The sequence below is a fragment of the Diceros bicornis genome, chromosome 19 (genome assembly GCF_020826845.1).
Source record: "Diceros bicornis minor isolate mBicDic1 chromosome 19, mDicBic1.mat.cur, whole genome shotgun sequence".
In the NCBI taxonomy this organism is placed as follows: Eukaryota; Metazoa; Chordata; class Mammalia; order Perissodactyla; family Rhinocerotidae; genus Diceros; species Diceros bicornis.
In genome coordinates, this window is record NC_080758.1 from 15,073,717 (window position 1) to 15,086,571 (window position 12,855).

The 12,855-nt window shown below is 56.7% G+C and overlaps 1 protein-coding gene across 4 annotated transcripts; it reads left to right on the plus strand.

Annotated features, from left to right (window-relative positions):
* Positions 1–728: 728 nt before the first annotated feature.
* Positions 729–12,237, plus strand: SLC35C2 (solute carrier family 35 member C2). 4 transcript variants are annotated; one of them, XM_058562573.1, is made up of 9 exons: positions 2,739–4,168; positions 4,795–4,945; positions 5,923–5,986; positions 6,593–6,665; positions 7,201–7,369; positions 7,453–7,536; positions 9,817–9,992; positions 11,177–11,306; positions 11,651–12,237. In XM_058562573.1, the coding sequence occupies exons 1-9, from the start codon at positions 4,049–4,051 to the stop codon at positions 11,782–11,784; spliced, it is 1,101 nt and encodes a 366-aa protein (XP_058418556.1). In that variant the 5' UTR covers positions 2,739–4,048; the 3' UTR covers positions 11,785–12,237. The 4 variants fall into 4 exon arrangements, with proteins under 4 accessions (XP_058418558.1, XP_058418557.1, XP_058418556.1 ...); XM_058562575.1 differs by lacking the exon at positions 5,923–5,986 and having other exon boundaries at positions 729–4,168; positions 4,866–4,945; XM_058562574.1 differs by lacking the exon at positions 7,453–7,536 and having other exon boundaries at positions 731–4,168.
* Positions 12,238–12,855: the final 618 nt, after the last annotated feature.

Sequence of the window (12,855 nt, forward strand, 5' to 3'; positions counted from 1 at the left end):
TCCCCAGCTGGCTTGAGCTCCCAGAAGAAAAAGCCACGAGAGATTTATCTTGGTGGTTCGTTCCGTGGTGCCCAGCACGGGGCTGGACATAAGTAAAGACTTAATGTGTTCAACAGAAGTAAACAGGAGACTATTTTCTGGCCCCCGCGGTGCGCACGGCTCTGCACCAGGCGCCGCGCGCCAGAGCGGCGCCTCGCCCGAGCGCAGGAGACACAAACGACCAAGCAAGACGGGGTGCTCACCGCTGGGCTCCAAAGGCTCCGCGGGAAGGGCGCGCCAGGCTGGGTCCCGGCGGACAGTGGGGGAAGCCCCGCCCCGCCCCGCCGGCAGCACGCCCCGCCCGCCCCTCGCCGGCTTCCGGCGGAAGTGCCCCCTCCGCGGCGACGCCCAGCCTCGCACTTCCGGCAGGAGGGTCTAGGCCCCGAGCGCCCGTGGCCGAGGTGAGTGGGCGCGCGGCGGGCCTCGCGCGCGCTCCCGGGGACGGGGAGGGACGGGGAGGGCCGGGCCTGGGCCGGGGAGCGGGGTCGCGGCCGGCTGGGCGGGGTCGGGCTCCTGCCCTCCCGGGCCGCAGTGTCCGCGCCGTGTAGGGGCCAGGGCCTCCTCGCGCCCTCCTCGGCCGCCTGCCCCGCGCGCTTCCCCGGCATGTCCTGAGCACCCCGACGCGCCGGGCCTGCACCCCGGCGGGCATCTGCAGCACGGCCCTGCCCGCCGAGCGGCCGCCTCCCGCCCTGGGGTGCGAGTGGGGGGCGGGCAGTAGACACGTGGGCAGACGGGGAGACGTCAGGGGGTAGGAGGGGCCACCAGGATGAGGAGGGGGCCCGCGAGGAAAGTTAAGCCACCCAGCGGTGTGTGGAAGTGTGTTCTGGGCAGAGGGAACAGCAAGTGCGCAGAAGGACACAGGCTTGATGTGTTTGACAAACAGCCGGAGGCCAGCGTGGCAAGTGCTGGGGCCGTGGGGGGAGGAGGTGGTCGGCAGAGGCCTTCCTCGTGGGCCTGCTGAGGAGTTGGGATTAGCCCTGTGAGCGCGTGGTCTGTTTTCTGTGCTTAGGCCGTCTCCCAGCTGCTTTGTGGACTTGAGGTTGGCTGGCGGGGAGGAGGCAGGGACACCAGTCAGATCAGATGTCCAGTGGGTGAAAGATAACTGTGGCTTAGACTGTGATGGTGGAGTAGAAGTGAAGTAAGTGGGTCAAGAAGTATGTTGGAGGTGGAACTGACAGGACAGGATTTGAGGAAGGAGAGAAAGAGTGGTCAGGGTGACTTCATCGTTCGTCTGGGGGTTTGGGCTTAAGTGTTATGCTGGCATTTACTAATGACTTTGGACTAGATTGGGGGTGTGAATCGAGAAATCTGCTTGGGGCACTTAAAGTTTAGATCTCGTGAGTGGAGCCATCAGATAGGCGGTTCGATGTGCTAATCTGGAGCTCACAGAAAGGTTAGGGCTAATGGAAAGAACTTAGAAATCATGGGCATGGCGATTGGATGGGATGAGGTTACTCAAAGTGAGAATTAAGATAGAGCTTGTGCGCTCCACTATGGACTCTTGTAGGGAGAAGCAGAGAGAACCATTTAGGAGACTAATGCATCGTGTGGGGGAAAGAGGATGGTGGCTCAGGTGATGGTGGTGGAGGTCAGGAGATGTGATCCTGTTGGAGATGTTTTGTGAGGGTAGAGCTGACAGTATTTTGATTGATTGTGCGCCAAGGGAAAAAGCAGAATCAAAGATAAGAGCAAGATTCTTGGCCTAAGCAACTAGGTGAATGGTGGTCCCACTGGCCGAGGTGGGAAGAGGAGCAGGTTTGGACGAGGACAAGAAGGCAGTTGGATATTCTTCTGGGGTTCATGGGGAGGTCAGAGAGAGAGAGACACATTGGGGAGATGTCAGCTTAATGGAGGCATTTCCAGGATGGGACTGCATTAGGTCACATAGCATAGTGGTTCTCAATCCATTGGATACGACACCCTCTTTTTAATGACAAATATTTCATTAACAACCCCCCTTATTATCCTAAAATGAAATTTATGGTTCATAAAAACTGCCTACGTATAACTTTTAAAAAATTGATGATGCCCTAACCACAATATAAAAGAGAAATAAAAGGAAAGTAATTGACAACAAAATAAAATGTGTTTCAATATGTAAGTTCCTGTGCACAAGGACACTGGAAGTCACAATGAAGCAGTCGATGCTTTCGCCACTTTCCCCATAGAACCTCTGGGAAAGTGATAGCCACGGTGCAGACTACTACAGCTCGAAAACCATGAGTGCCATTGCTGTAGATAATGTGGTTTTTCCGGGAACTCGTGGTACCCTTTTATCAAGAACAGTTCATTCTCCCCTCAGGGTAAATGGTAAATGTACTCTTGGAAACTTTAGTGCATAGTAGAACCATGGAAAAACTGTTCTGTTACATGTAAAAACAGTTGGGTTCTAGGTTCAGGTAATTATAAGCAGATCTTTGGCCTCCATGAATGTCCAGGTCATGTAGGGTGCCAAACAATTCTGTTATGTGGACTATCTCCCTTATAGTCCCCACTCACTTAAGTTAGGAGCGTCCCCCCAAACACCACCACAGGTTTCCAAAGTTCCCTTGAAGAGAACTACAGCCCTGTGATGTCCTTTGGGCAGAGGCTTGTGCCAGCTCCCAGTTTGTGTTGGGGGAGGGGAAATGATAACCCAGGTTCCAGAGTACAGAACTGAATGTGATTACTCCCTTCAGAAAGGACTGGGGGTGGGGGGAAGGAAGATGTCTGATCACATGGTTCTAGGAAGGCTTCAAGAAAGAGGTGGCATTGCAGCAAGGTGGGAATGTTTCAGAGGAAGAGGTGAGGGAGGAAGAACACACAAATGAAGCAGTAGGTGGGATAACGCTGGACCCGGGTCAACCTGGTCTTCCTGGAGCCTGGCATGCTCTGGGCACTCATTAGGGTTGGCTAGATTGGTAGGGAGGCAACGAGTTGTTTAGTTTGGCAAGACCCTAAGGAGGCACCGCCTCTATGGGAGTGGTTGCTAGAGGCTAGGGCAAGGTCGGTATTGGTTTCTTGGTCCATTTTTAACATCTTAAAGACTAGATCAGTCCCCTGAAAATCACATGCCTCCTCTCTTGCACTGAGTTATGAAACCATATGGAGAACCTTAATGCGCCAGGTGAGTGTAAGGCTAATGTGGACATGGTGATCCTTGTCTTCATGGAGCACACAGCCTCCCAGGCGTCACAGAGACCACTCCAATCATCGCGCCCTGCGCAAGTGCGATGAGTGAAAAGTAGGGGAGCCGTGAGAGCAGCCTGAAACTCAGGGGGACGCGTGGGGGGTCCCTGAGGAAGCGACAGCTGAGCTGAAGATGAGTGGGAGCAGCTGAGAAAGGAACGAAGGGCAGGCAGTGTTGAGTTCCTTCAGGCAGCAGGAGAGAGCCCAGGGTGTCTGGGGAACTGGAAGGCGGTGGTGAGCCTCGGGCACGGAGAGCCTGGAGCTGAGGCCGGGAGGCCTGCAGGGACTGGATCAGGCCTTAGCCGCAGGAAGGGTTTATGGTCATCATCATAAAAGCACTAGAAGCCACCAAAAGCTAGCATCTTATCTGACATGATCAGATTTACATTTTTAAAAGGTCACTTTGGTGGCAATTCATGGAGAACAGCTTGAGGTGATAAGAGAGTGGACGTGGGTGTGGGCTCCTTCCTGCTGTCCTGTCTCCTCTGACCTGCCCCCTGCTGGGTGGGGATGGGGTGGGCGAAGCCAGATGGCCCTCACTCTGCACAAGCCACCAGAGCTGCCTTCTCATCCTTCCAGCCTTAGACCCGGGGACCTGCAAGCCCTGCATCCAGTTACTAGTCATGGAGAGGGTCGGCTCAGGCCACCAGCCCCTTAGGTGAGGACTCTGCCTGGGGCTCTGTTGACGATTCCGAATCATGGAGACGAAGAGAACTCCTCTGGCCAGGAGCCATTCTTGTTGAAAGTCGTGAGCCAGCTTGACTGGCTCTTCCTGCGGGCTATCTTCAAGAGAGGTGCCAGCCCCCACTGACCCAGAGCTAGCAAGTTGCAGCCTCCACGGATGGGGAGGTGGGCCCTGGAAGTGGCCTTTGTGTGGAAGGCGGTGTTGACTCTGGGGCTGGTGCTTCTCTACTACTGCTTCTCCATCGGCATCACCTTCTACAACAAATGGCTGACGAAGGTAACTCGGAGGCCTTGCAGCGCAGGGGCCGGGGAGGGAGGTGGCTGTGGCTACATTGTCCCTAATATTTAACAACAGGAAGGCCGGGCTTCAACTAATCAAACTGGAAGCCAGTCGCACTAGTGATGGGACAGGGCCCCAGAGCCCTGCCGTGCCAGGGATTCCCCTTCAGTGTTTGGGTTGAGGGGAATCAGGAAAGGGAGACACCGAGGGTGAGCTGGGGAAACCCGGGGGGGCTTACGGTGGCAGCTGTTTACCATCCGGTAGAGAGGTCGTTTGGTATTTTAATCATTGGCACAGCCCTCCTGGCCCGCACTGGCTATTAGCTGGGTGGAGGCGGGGGGACGGGCTGGAGCAGGTAGGTAGCTCACAGGCCTGTTGAAGAGTGGACAGCACCATGCTGCGACTGAGCCCTGGTCTGCCACCTGCTCTCCGTGTGACCTCCAGAACTGGGACTAGTAGTCTCTCATCCCAAGTGATTGTAATGTGGGTGAAAGCCCCTCACACAATGCAGAGCCCTCATGAACCACCCAGTTAGCACCACTGCCGCCCGATAGAGGCGAGGAGGGGGCCGGAGTGGGCAGGCAGTAAGCCACACCTGGGCTGTGTGCTTGGGCTCCGCACAGAGCTTCCACTTCCCCCTGTTCATGACGATGCTGCACCTGGCCGTGATCTTCCTGTTCTCTGCCCTGTCCAGGGCCCTGGTTCAGTGCTCCAGCCACAGGGCCCGCGTGGTGCTGAGCTGGACCGACTACCTCAGAAGAGTAGCTCCGACAGGTATGTGCCGGTGGGGTGAGCCCTGGGGCGGCCCGGGCTGGAGGGGCTGCTTGGAAAGCCGTAGGCCAAGGACAAAAGGAAGCCTGCATGGCTTGAAGCTTAGGCCCCCTCTGCCCGCTTCACTCCTGCCTGCTCCCCCACCCCCACTTCTGCCTCTTACGTACTTCCCATCTGCCCACTCCCCCCATGCACACCCAGAAAAAGCCCTGATGCAGCAGTGGCCTTGTGGTTCCCTGAGCCACGCGCCATGGCCTGGAGACAGGAGTGAGCAGAGCGTGGAGTCCCTCCCCTCGCCGTGCTGCACTGAGGGCAGTGAGGGGCGTCACGGAGCACAGAGCAGGGGAACCCGCCAAGGTCGGCGGGCGGCTGGGTGGGGAGGGTTTCCCGGAGCGAGGGCTGAGTGGGCTGAGACCTGGAGGATGAGTGGGACTGGCCGGTCCTGGGAGGGGACGGCGCCTGTGTGCCTGGGAGAGGTTTAGTGTGTGTGGAGGTCTGAAAGGGAACTGAAAGTGTCTCCGGATGCTGAGAACTCAGCATTGGTGAGAGGCTGTGGGAGAAATGAGAAATGAGAGGGCGGCAGGGGTCAGATCCTGGAGGGCCAGCTCCTCGTGAGGAGTGTGTGTTTTATCCTGAGGAAAACAGGAGCCACTCTGAAGACTTTCCAGTAGGGGATCAACAGGATTGGATTAATAACCCTCATCAGGAGGACAGTCAAAATATTTAACAAATGGGAACAACACATCCCCAGCAATCAGAATGGACCGCAGCCCCAGTGCTGGAGCAGACCACCCTGCTTTTTTTGGCCAGCAGTTAACCCTCTAGTTGCTCACTAGAAAGGACAGCCCAAGGGCCCCAGAGAAAGCTGGAGTATGCAGGGCAGAGTGGGGGGCACTCAGGTGCCTGACAGAATTGTAACGTCTGGCACGCCCATGCCGGCCTCCCTGTCTGTGTGTCCGGTGGGGCCCCTGTGTCCACAGCACTGGCAACGGCGCTTGACGTGGGCTTGTCCAACTGGAGCTTCCTCTACATCACCGTCTCACTGTGAGTACCCGCCCCACCCCGCCGCCCCCCTGCAGGCTCAAGCTGTCTGTCCAGCCGGCTGTCTGTGCACCCGGCCGATGGGCCAGCTGCTACACCACTCTCTGGGACCAGCCCTTGCTCTCTCAGCTCCTGCCTGGCACCCGGCAGCTCCCCAGGAAGTCGCCAGCCTCTTGCGTAAGCCCGGCACAGGGGATGCTGTGCCTGCCTGCCAGGTGGCCTGGGGAAGCCAGGGGCTCAAACAGCGGTGACAGTCACGGCAGGGGAGAAAGGGCGCTGACCGATGTGCAGGGCCTCAGCTGCACAGAGGGGCAGGCATAGCAGTTGAGAATATCTCTGGTTCTGTGCTTCAGAGAGCACAGTCCCTGCCTTCCCTCTGTCTGCACTTCTCATCCTGCCTTGCTCCTCCTGGCCTCCACTGAGGAGTAGGTAAACAAAGGTCACAGGTCAGCTCAGACGACTCAGGCCGCCTTCCTCTGGTCTTCTGTACCCAGGTCACCCACTGCCCTGAGCAGAGCCAGTTGCCCTGGTTGTGCCAAGGGCCCCTGTCTTGGTGGTGAGTCTGAGCCCAGGCTCCAGCGGTGCATTGTGGGTAATTTTTGTTGCCAGGTACACAATGACCAAATCCTCAGCTGTCCTCTTCATCTTGATCTTCTCTCTGATCTTCAAGCTGGAGAAACTGGTGAGGCCCCAGCTTTCCTTTTGACCCTCCTACTCCCAGAGATGCTAAGAATGAAAAGGGGAAACTGGACAGTGGCTTATCACTGTGTGTGATGAGGAGACAAGCCCAGCCCAGGTGGCAGTAACTCCTGTTGCTGAGGAAGGACCTAGACACAGGGCACTACTGAGAATATTAGAAAGTGGTGTGGCAGGGGTAATGACCAAAGGGGAGAGGATTCAAGGACAGGGGCCGGTAGAGCCGGGTCCTGGGGGCTCCCTGCTGCGTGAGGTCCAGGGGAGGGGGTGGGGCCACCTGGGGGCCTAGGACAGCCGTGGGAAAGCTCTGCCGTGTTTTAGATCAGGTAGGGAGGGTGGGTACATGCCAGCTGAAGGCCAGCCCTGCATCCATCGATAGGAAGGAGCTGGCAGGACCCTCGGGTGGGGGAGCTAGGAGGGTTTCTTGTCCAAGGGCAGCCAAGGTGGCTGCACACCCCCAAACCCCAGGTATGATGAACTCAAGACCCCAAGTTAGTTACCACTGCTCCCCATCCTAATAGCGTGCAGCACTGGTCCTGGTGGTCCTCCTCATCGCCGGCGGCCTCTTCATGTTCACCTACAAGTCCACGCAGTTCAATGTGGAGGGCTTTGCCTTGGTGCTGGGGGCCTCGTTCATCGGTGGCATTCGCTGGACCCTCACCCAGATTCTCCTGCAGAAGGCGGAACTAGGTGAGAGGGGCTGGCCCCAGGCAGGGTGGAGGCAGGCCAGGCCAGGCCAGGCCTGAGGGCTCACCCGTGTCCCCATTCTGCAGGGCTCCAGAACCCCATTGACACCATGTTCCACCTGCAGCCACTCATGTTTCTGGGGCTCTTCCCTCTCTTTGCCATATTTGAAGGTACGTTGGGTTCTCCACCTCTGGGCATCTCGGTGCAGCAGATCCCCAGACCCTGCTCTGAGCCCAGCACTGTGGTGGCTGCAGAGGTGACAGTGATCAGAACTGTGCCCCCTCGCCCGGCAGTGCCTGGTTTGGGGGCTAGACAGACACTTAAACCAAATGGCTAGAATCCAGTGTGATAAGTGCTATGTAGGAAGCGTGTATGAGATACAGCAGACGGTGATGACAGTGACCGCACAGCCCTGAAGGTGTGCCGGGGCTGTCCCAGTCATTTTAAACATACTAACTCTTTAATACTCCCCAAACCCTGTGTGGTGGTACTGTTATTATCTCCATCCTGCAGGTGAAAGAGACAGGCAGACAGAAGGAAAGGTAACCTTGCCCAAGGTCTCCTGGCTCAGAAACCAGCCTGAATTTGGATCCAGCAGCTGGCTCCAGAGTCCCCCTCTTAACTGTTATGCATTCTGTCTCCTAGAAGGAGCAGAGGGTCATGGAGTGTTTTGGGATGGTAGGGTGGGAAGGCAAGTCACAGGCTTCCCAGACAATGTCTTTTGGAGGATGAATGGGATTTTGACAGGCTGATGGGGGCAGGGCATCCCAGGAAGTAGAAACAGTAGGTTCAGGCCTTCGGGTGTCTGCCAGATTGGCTGAGTGCACGTTTCTGGGGTGCGGGGCCCAGGGCCAGTGCACAAGAGCCTGAGCAGATCAGCAGTTCCCCTCCACTGTCATCTCCCACAGAAGAGGAGAGGCAGGGAGAATTGTCTGGGCTGGGAGGTGTGGTGCCACCATCCTTCCTCCCATGTTTTGGATTAGTTTTGTCCCTTGTCTGTTTATCCTTCCTCCCCGAGTCCCTTCTCTCCTCAGGGTCATTACAGAGAATTCTGTCTCACGTCCATTTAAGTTTGAAGCAGTGAAGCGTCTCGAACCTCTCTGAGAAAATTATTCTGCAGCCCCATTGTCCAGGAGGCTTCTGTTCCGCAGCCTCATTTTTAAAATCTCTCCCCATTCCTTCATCATGCCCCCTGTACAAACGCTACGCTCTCCCCCCGCCTGGTGTTTACACCATCCCCATCTCTGCAAACCCACGTCCGAAAGCCCCCGGTAGTCGTCACATAGCCAAGCTGCATGGATTTAGCTCCTTTAATCTTTTCTGGTAAATTAATCCCCCAAGCGCCTTCATTACGTATGTTGCTTTTCCCCGAATTCCCTTCAGTTTGCCGATGCCTTTGCGGTACTGCTGAGCCCAGCACCAGAGAAGATGTCCTGCAGTGTGAGGCTCTTTGCCTGGGGAGGCCTGGCACTCTGCATTTCTTTGGTGCTTCCCTCTGAAAATCTCAGAGTACTCGGCCCGCCTCCAGCTCCCATAGGCGTCTCTGTTGTACCTACGTCGGGGCTAACCTCACACCCTGCTGATGCACCAAGGGGCCTTTCTCTCAGATGGACAATGCTAGAGGGCCGAGAATCCTCTGGAAATCTAAGCAAGTGTGTAGATGCCTGAGTGGGTGTCTCCGAAACAAGGGACCATGGCTTTTGTCATATATTTATATGTGTGTGTGTGTTTACTTTTTGAGAACCGTTCATCAAATTATAGTGTCTGTGTGAGAAACCGTGGTCTAGTCCCAGTGCTCTCATTTTATCAGTGGGGAAACCATGGTCCAGAAAGGAGGCATGTCTCTGCCGAGTCCCATGGCTACATAATAGCAAGACCTGGATTAAAATGGAGAAGGTTTGTAAGGATAGAGCTTTGTCCCTGTTTATAGGTGGCCCACCTGAAATTTAGAACAAGGGAATCCCCCAGGGGCCCAGGGCGTTGACAGTCCTCACTTGATGGGCTGCCCCATCTCTCTTTGGCCCAGTGGTTATCACAGCTGCAGAGCCACAGGAAGTCACTATTCTCCACCCTCCTCCCCAAAGACGGGTAGGTAAACGCTGTGAAGTAGCAGGGTGCTTCCTCCGATGTTCTCTGCGGTACCACCCTCCCCCCCTTAACCCAGAGGCTTGGAAGCCCTCCCCATCGCTCCCTGTGAGGACCTCTGGCTTATATTGCCCTGGGGCTCTCTGGCAGCCGTCACTGCGTCCCCGGCTTCCCCAAGTCTCAGGCCATCTGCATGGGACTCTCACGCCTCCCGTCCTCTTCCTTAGGGCCTCAGACGGTCAGCAAGTGCTCAGCGAGTGTGCCCTGCAGCCGTGGCAGGTCTCACTCTGTGGCTGGGGATGGTGAGGCCACCGGGCGGGCACACCCAGGACATGGCCTCCCACCGTCTCTCCCATTGCTTTCAGGTCTCCATTTGTCCACATCTGAGAAAATCTTCCGTTTCCAGGACACAGGGCTGCTCCTGCGGGTACTTGGGAGCCTCTTCCTTGGCGGGATTCTCGCCTTTGGTTTGGGCTTCTCTGAGTTCCTCTTGGTCTCCAGAACTTCCAGCCTCACTCTCTCCATTGCTGGCATTTTTAAGGTACGGACTCAGAGGTGACCCCTGTCCTGTCTTAGAGGGGAGCCCCCTAAGGGTGTTTCTCAACAGCGGCTTCCGTCCCAACTCCTGCACCCCAGGGCCCTGCAGAGAAGAGACGGAAGTGCCTAGTTAGGGTGCTGAGAGCCATGCTCTCATCTGTACCCCCTCCCATCATCACCACAGCCCCGTGAGGTGGGGATGCTCATCCCCAGTTCACAGCTGGGGAAACAGACATGAAGAGCTGCTCCTCCCCAAGGATACACGGCTAGGAGGTGGCTGAGTTGGGATTCAGAGCCAGGTCTGACTCCACCAGGCCTGGGTCGCATTTACATTTTACCATGAATGCCAACTCTAGTCATGTGGCAGCAGCCTGAGCCATGGGTTGAGAAGCCCCCATCCAGACTCATCAGTAAAGAGTTCTGTGATTGATTGGCAGTGTCTGCCGTGGGCACAGCAAGGGATGGTTATATATCAGGGAGTGCCCTGTGTTTGCCAATCCTGCCTCTGCTGCCGCCATCAGCTCCCTTGCCCTCTTATCATCCTTGCCTGACCTCCCCCTCATCTCACTGCTCCCTGCTCAGGGACATGGAGGGAGTTTTTTCTGACTAGGCAGACACTGATACTGGAGCAGTGTTCCTAAAACCAGAAGTATAGGTCTCCCCTAGGGTCTTCTGGTTGCCAGCCAATGATGAGGCATACGCTGTGGTTCTCAGAAGGAATCATCTCACCAGTCCCGTTTGCAGCCACTGTGTAGGGAGAACCCCGTGCCCAGTGTGTGTCCTGTAGAGCCCAGGGTGACGCTGCGTTCCTCCGTGGCAGCTGAGGCCTCTGTCTGTGGGTGCCTTCTTGAAGGGTAGCTTTCCTTGTGCCCGTGGCCATGGGCTGAAGCCCTACGCTCCCAGCCCTGGGTTCCGTCTGCCTCTTCTAATCCTGACAGAATTCTGTGAAAAGCGCCTCCTTTGTTGCATCTCGGTAACACAAAGGGAGGAAACGTTACAGGCAGGACTGGTCCCCTGAGCGGGGGGACACCTTCCCCTTTGCCCTGCAGGCCAGCCTGCCCAGGCCCCGGGAGTCTTGGCAAGTCTGGCTCTGTCCTCTGGGGGTGCCCAGTGCCCTGCCCTCCCGCCTCCTTGCAAAGGAGCCACCTCCCCCTGCTGACCACTCCCCTTCCTGCTTCTCTGCCGCAGGAAGTCTGCACTTTGCTGTTGGCGGCTCATCTGCTGGGTGATCAGATCAGCCTCCTGAACTGGCTGGGCTTCGCCCTCTGCGTCTCGGGAATCTCCCTGCACGTGGCCCTCAAAGCCCTGCACTCCAAAGGTAACCCAGGCCCCTGCAGAAGCCTGTGACGTTCTCCCCGTGACTCTCGGCCTCTGTGATTTCCCCTTGACCCAGCCCTACCAGGAAGGGGCAGGTGACTCGCGACTTCCCCAAAGCAGTTCCAGCCTGGTGGCTGTCTGTGCAGTTCAGCCGTTGGCTCTTTCTCTAATTCAGGAAGTGTGCCTGGTGATTCTGCCGCCACCATTCCTCTGAGAAGACATACGAGTCCTCTCCAGGGAGTGGGTGGGTGGCTGGGCGGGGGCCCAGGTGACTCAGCAAACACCCGCAATGGCACACTGAGAGAACCATCGCTGGGTCTGTAACTGGTCTCTCTTTATCCCCAGGTGATGGCAGCCCTAAACCCTTGAAGGGGCAGGGCTCCAACCCTGACCGGGAGCTGCTGCTCTGGAGCAGCCAGCAGGGGGAAGACGACTATGAGGAGGAGGAGGACTGCTTAGTGGCCCAGGGGCAGCAGTGACCAGCCAGGGGACCCGCTTGGAAGCAGGCCGCTCCACGGCCCTCACACTTGACGGTGGTTTGGGGACCCGTGTGGCTCCTCACAGCAGCCGGGGAAGCGGTGACTGGAACCTCGCAGGCTGGGCCTTGGATCGCACACGACCACATGGTGGGGCTAGGTCAGGGAGCTGGTCAGACAGCGTGCTGGGCACCAGCCACCCTGGGGCCTGGCGGGACCGGGTCCAAGCCGTGCTGCAGTCACAGCAGAAGGGAGGGGCTGTTCTCAGCTGCCCGCCAGGCTCTGATAGCCGAGAGTAAGATTTCAGAGGCATAACAGGTTTCTGAGGGGCCTGGGTTTGGTCTGTGGAGCGGTTGGAAAGGGGATGGAGAGGCCGGGGCCTCATCACCTGGAGAGCAGCTTTTCTCAGCAGATCTATTTATAGTTTGGAAATAAAAGGGTTTACGGTCTACTGGCCACCTTGTGTTGCCTGGAGGTGTGGGGGCAGGGAGGGGCGGTGTAGGCCGGCCTCTCCTCTTCCTTCCATGCCGTGGGCCTTCCTCAGATGACTGGTCACACTCCAGGCCTTCCACGTCTCTTATGCTCCTGGGTGAGTCCCGGTGCCCTTCCTTGGGGCCCCACCACACCTGCAGGCAGGAAAAAATTAATATGTACTGAGTACTGTATTCTGAGGACTTTAGGATTTGAATCCTGACTCTGTCACTTACCAGCTGTGTAACCTTAAGCAAATTACTTACCCTCTGTACCACAGTTTTCTGCAAAAGAGAAATAATTACTACAGAGTTGTTCTGAAGACTGAGTCAATATTGGTAACAGATTAAATGTTATCTGTGTGTTTATTTTGAAAATCCTTTTAGCAGGCGTGGAACCCAGACCCTAAATGAATGGCCAGGCTAGGGTTCATGGCCAGGTCTCTGTGCCTATGTGTATGTCCACAGAACGTATATGGAAGGGTTTATTGGCCTCTGGCACCTGGGCCTTCTGCTCACCTACCTTGGACAAGTCACGCTGCCCTTCTAGACTGCAGGCCTCTGTATAAAATGGGGAGGGAGGGGCCGAGATCCCTGCTGCGAA